The 1,956-nt window shown below is 36.2% G+C and overlaps 1 protein-coding gene across 1 annotated transcript in view; it reads right to left on the bottom strand.

The window, feature by feature from the left end:
- wnt2 (wingless-type MMTV integration site family member 2) overlaps positions 1-1,956 on the bottom strand; it is a 13,825-nt gene that overhangs the window by 9,809 nt on the left and 2,060 nt on the right. The window contains exon 2 of the mRNA XM_014026617.1: positions 1,655-1,875. Coding sequence (XP_013882071.1) covers positions 1,655-1,875 — 221 coding nt within the window. The remainder of the gene's footprint in view (positions 1-1,654; positions 1,876-1,956) is intronic.

Below are 1,956 nucleotides of genomic sequence, written 5' to 3'. Positions count from 1 at the left end.
AGGCAAAAGGGGGTCCAACCCGTTACTAGCGTGGTGTACCTAATAAAGTGGCCGGTGAATGTAATTTTCTAACTAACTGCTGTCTTTCTCCTGTATATTTATTGTATTCCATAAATACATGATCTATATTTTCACTTTGTCCACAGTCACATGATAGATATTATATAGAATATACAAAACTGTTTTAAACTGAATACTTATGTCAGTGTCAGGTTCATTTCTTTTTAAGGGGTAATTTAATGTCCATCTGACACACATAATCCTGTTTCATGTTTTTTCATTATTTTTAGTGTACTATTTAAACCCGTATGTCCAAATCTCATTCTTGAAATAATATCCTCTTCTTTCTTATTCCCATAACATTTCCTAAATACTCCCACCTTTTTTGTATATTATAAAAATATCTGCCCTTTGTTTCTCTATCCCATTGGTGTTGCCATTTTTCCCTAATCTGTAATTTTATTACACTTTTAACTTCATTTTTTACTAATCTTAATATTCAAATCAATGGCATTTTTCTTTGTTGCACTTTTTGCAAATTTGTCAGCCAACTCATTTCCTTCTAATCCAATATGTACCGGTATCCATATTATTTTGATTTGTGTACCATTTTTTACATCATAAAAACTGATTGAATTATTTCTATAATAATATCTTGCCTTGAATCTGAATGCATGTTTTTAATACTTGTTATGGCGCTGCTCGAATCTGAACAAATTAAAACCTTTTTTCCTCTAACTTCCTCCACCCATTCCAATGCCAGCAGAATTCCCATAAGTTCTCCTGTATAAACCGCTAACTTAACTGTGATTCTTTTATTTTTCACTATGTTTAAATCTGGAATAATAAATGATATGCCTACTCTGTTATCTTCCATTTTTGAAGCATCTGTATAAATTTTTATATATTCTGAGTACTCCCTTCCAATGTATTTTTCTACCCCAGTACTATTTAATTCTCTACCTTTTTCGAGTAAATATAAATCTGTAGAAAACTGACCAAGAATCCATGTTGGAATATTAGACATATTAATAGTGTTACAGATCATATAATTATTAATTCCAATTTCATTTGAGTTTCCTGAATTATCCAACCAAACTATTGATTCCTTTCTTTAATTTTTTTTGACATGGTTGTAGAACTGTTTGTGGAGGATGATTTTCACTGTGTCCTTTAAGATTTGCCCAGTAAGTAAGTTCTAGTTGTAATCTTAACAAACACACCTCAAATCAACTTCAGGCCTTTTATCTGATTCATTAAAAAAGACATGATGAGGGAATTGTCCACAACTGTCTATGAAATAGTCTTTGAGTTAATTGTCCAATTACTTTGGTCCCTTTAAAAGCAAGGTGGGAACATGTTAGGGATCTGTTTAGTAGATTACTTCTTAGTTGTAACAAAGTTCCTTGGCAATAAATCATATACAGTTGGAAAACCTTGTAATTTCCCTTTAAAATGGTGCCACATTCGTAAGGATTGTGCAATTGTTGGATGAGCAGTAGAGCTGTGGGTTGTACACATGAAAAACTGACCAACTCTTCTCTGTCAAACAGCTTACTGTGTGGTTGTTAGTGACTCTTGTTTTGAGCTTCTGGTAGATTTAGATTGTTGTTGTGGTTTTCTAGGACAGGTGTTCCTCTCTGGTTCTACTCACTGCGTAGGAGCAGACGTCCAAATAGGTTTTGGTCCCTGCCGATGGTGCTGCAGTTCCAGCGGTGGTTGCGGAACTGGTGCTGGCACTCAGAGATCCAGTCCTTCATCCCGGCCCCGATCGCCTGCATGACTTTGGGGTGCTGGCGGCACAGTTGGCGCTGCTTGTTCACCAGGCCGGGGATGTTGTCGCACATGACCTGGGAGCCCAGGGTGCCCATGTACCTGTTGGGGAGGTGGGACAGAAGGTCAAACTCCTGGAGAACCTGGCTATATGCTTTTCTGATTTTATATACAGTATATATA

Source organism: Austrofundulus limnaeus, unplaced genomic scaffold, assembly GCF_001266775.1.
Source record: "Austrofundulus limnaeus strain Quisiro unplaced genomic scaffold, Austrofundulus_limnaeus-1.0 Scaffold573, whole genome shotgun sequence".
NCBI classification, from domain to species: Eukaryota; Metazoa; Chordata; class Actinopteri; order Cyprinodontiformes; family Rivulidae; genus Austrofundulus; species Austrofundulus limnaeus.
Note: the sequence above shows the minus strand (reverse complement) of the source record. Positions and strands in the feature narration are given on the sequence as shown.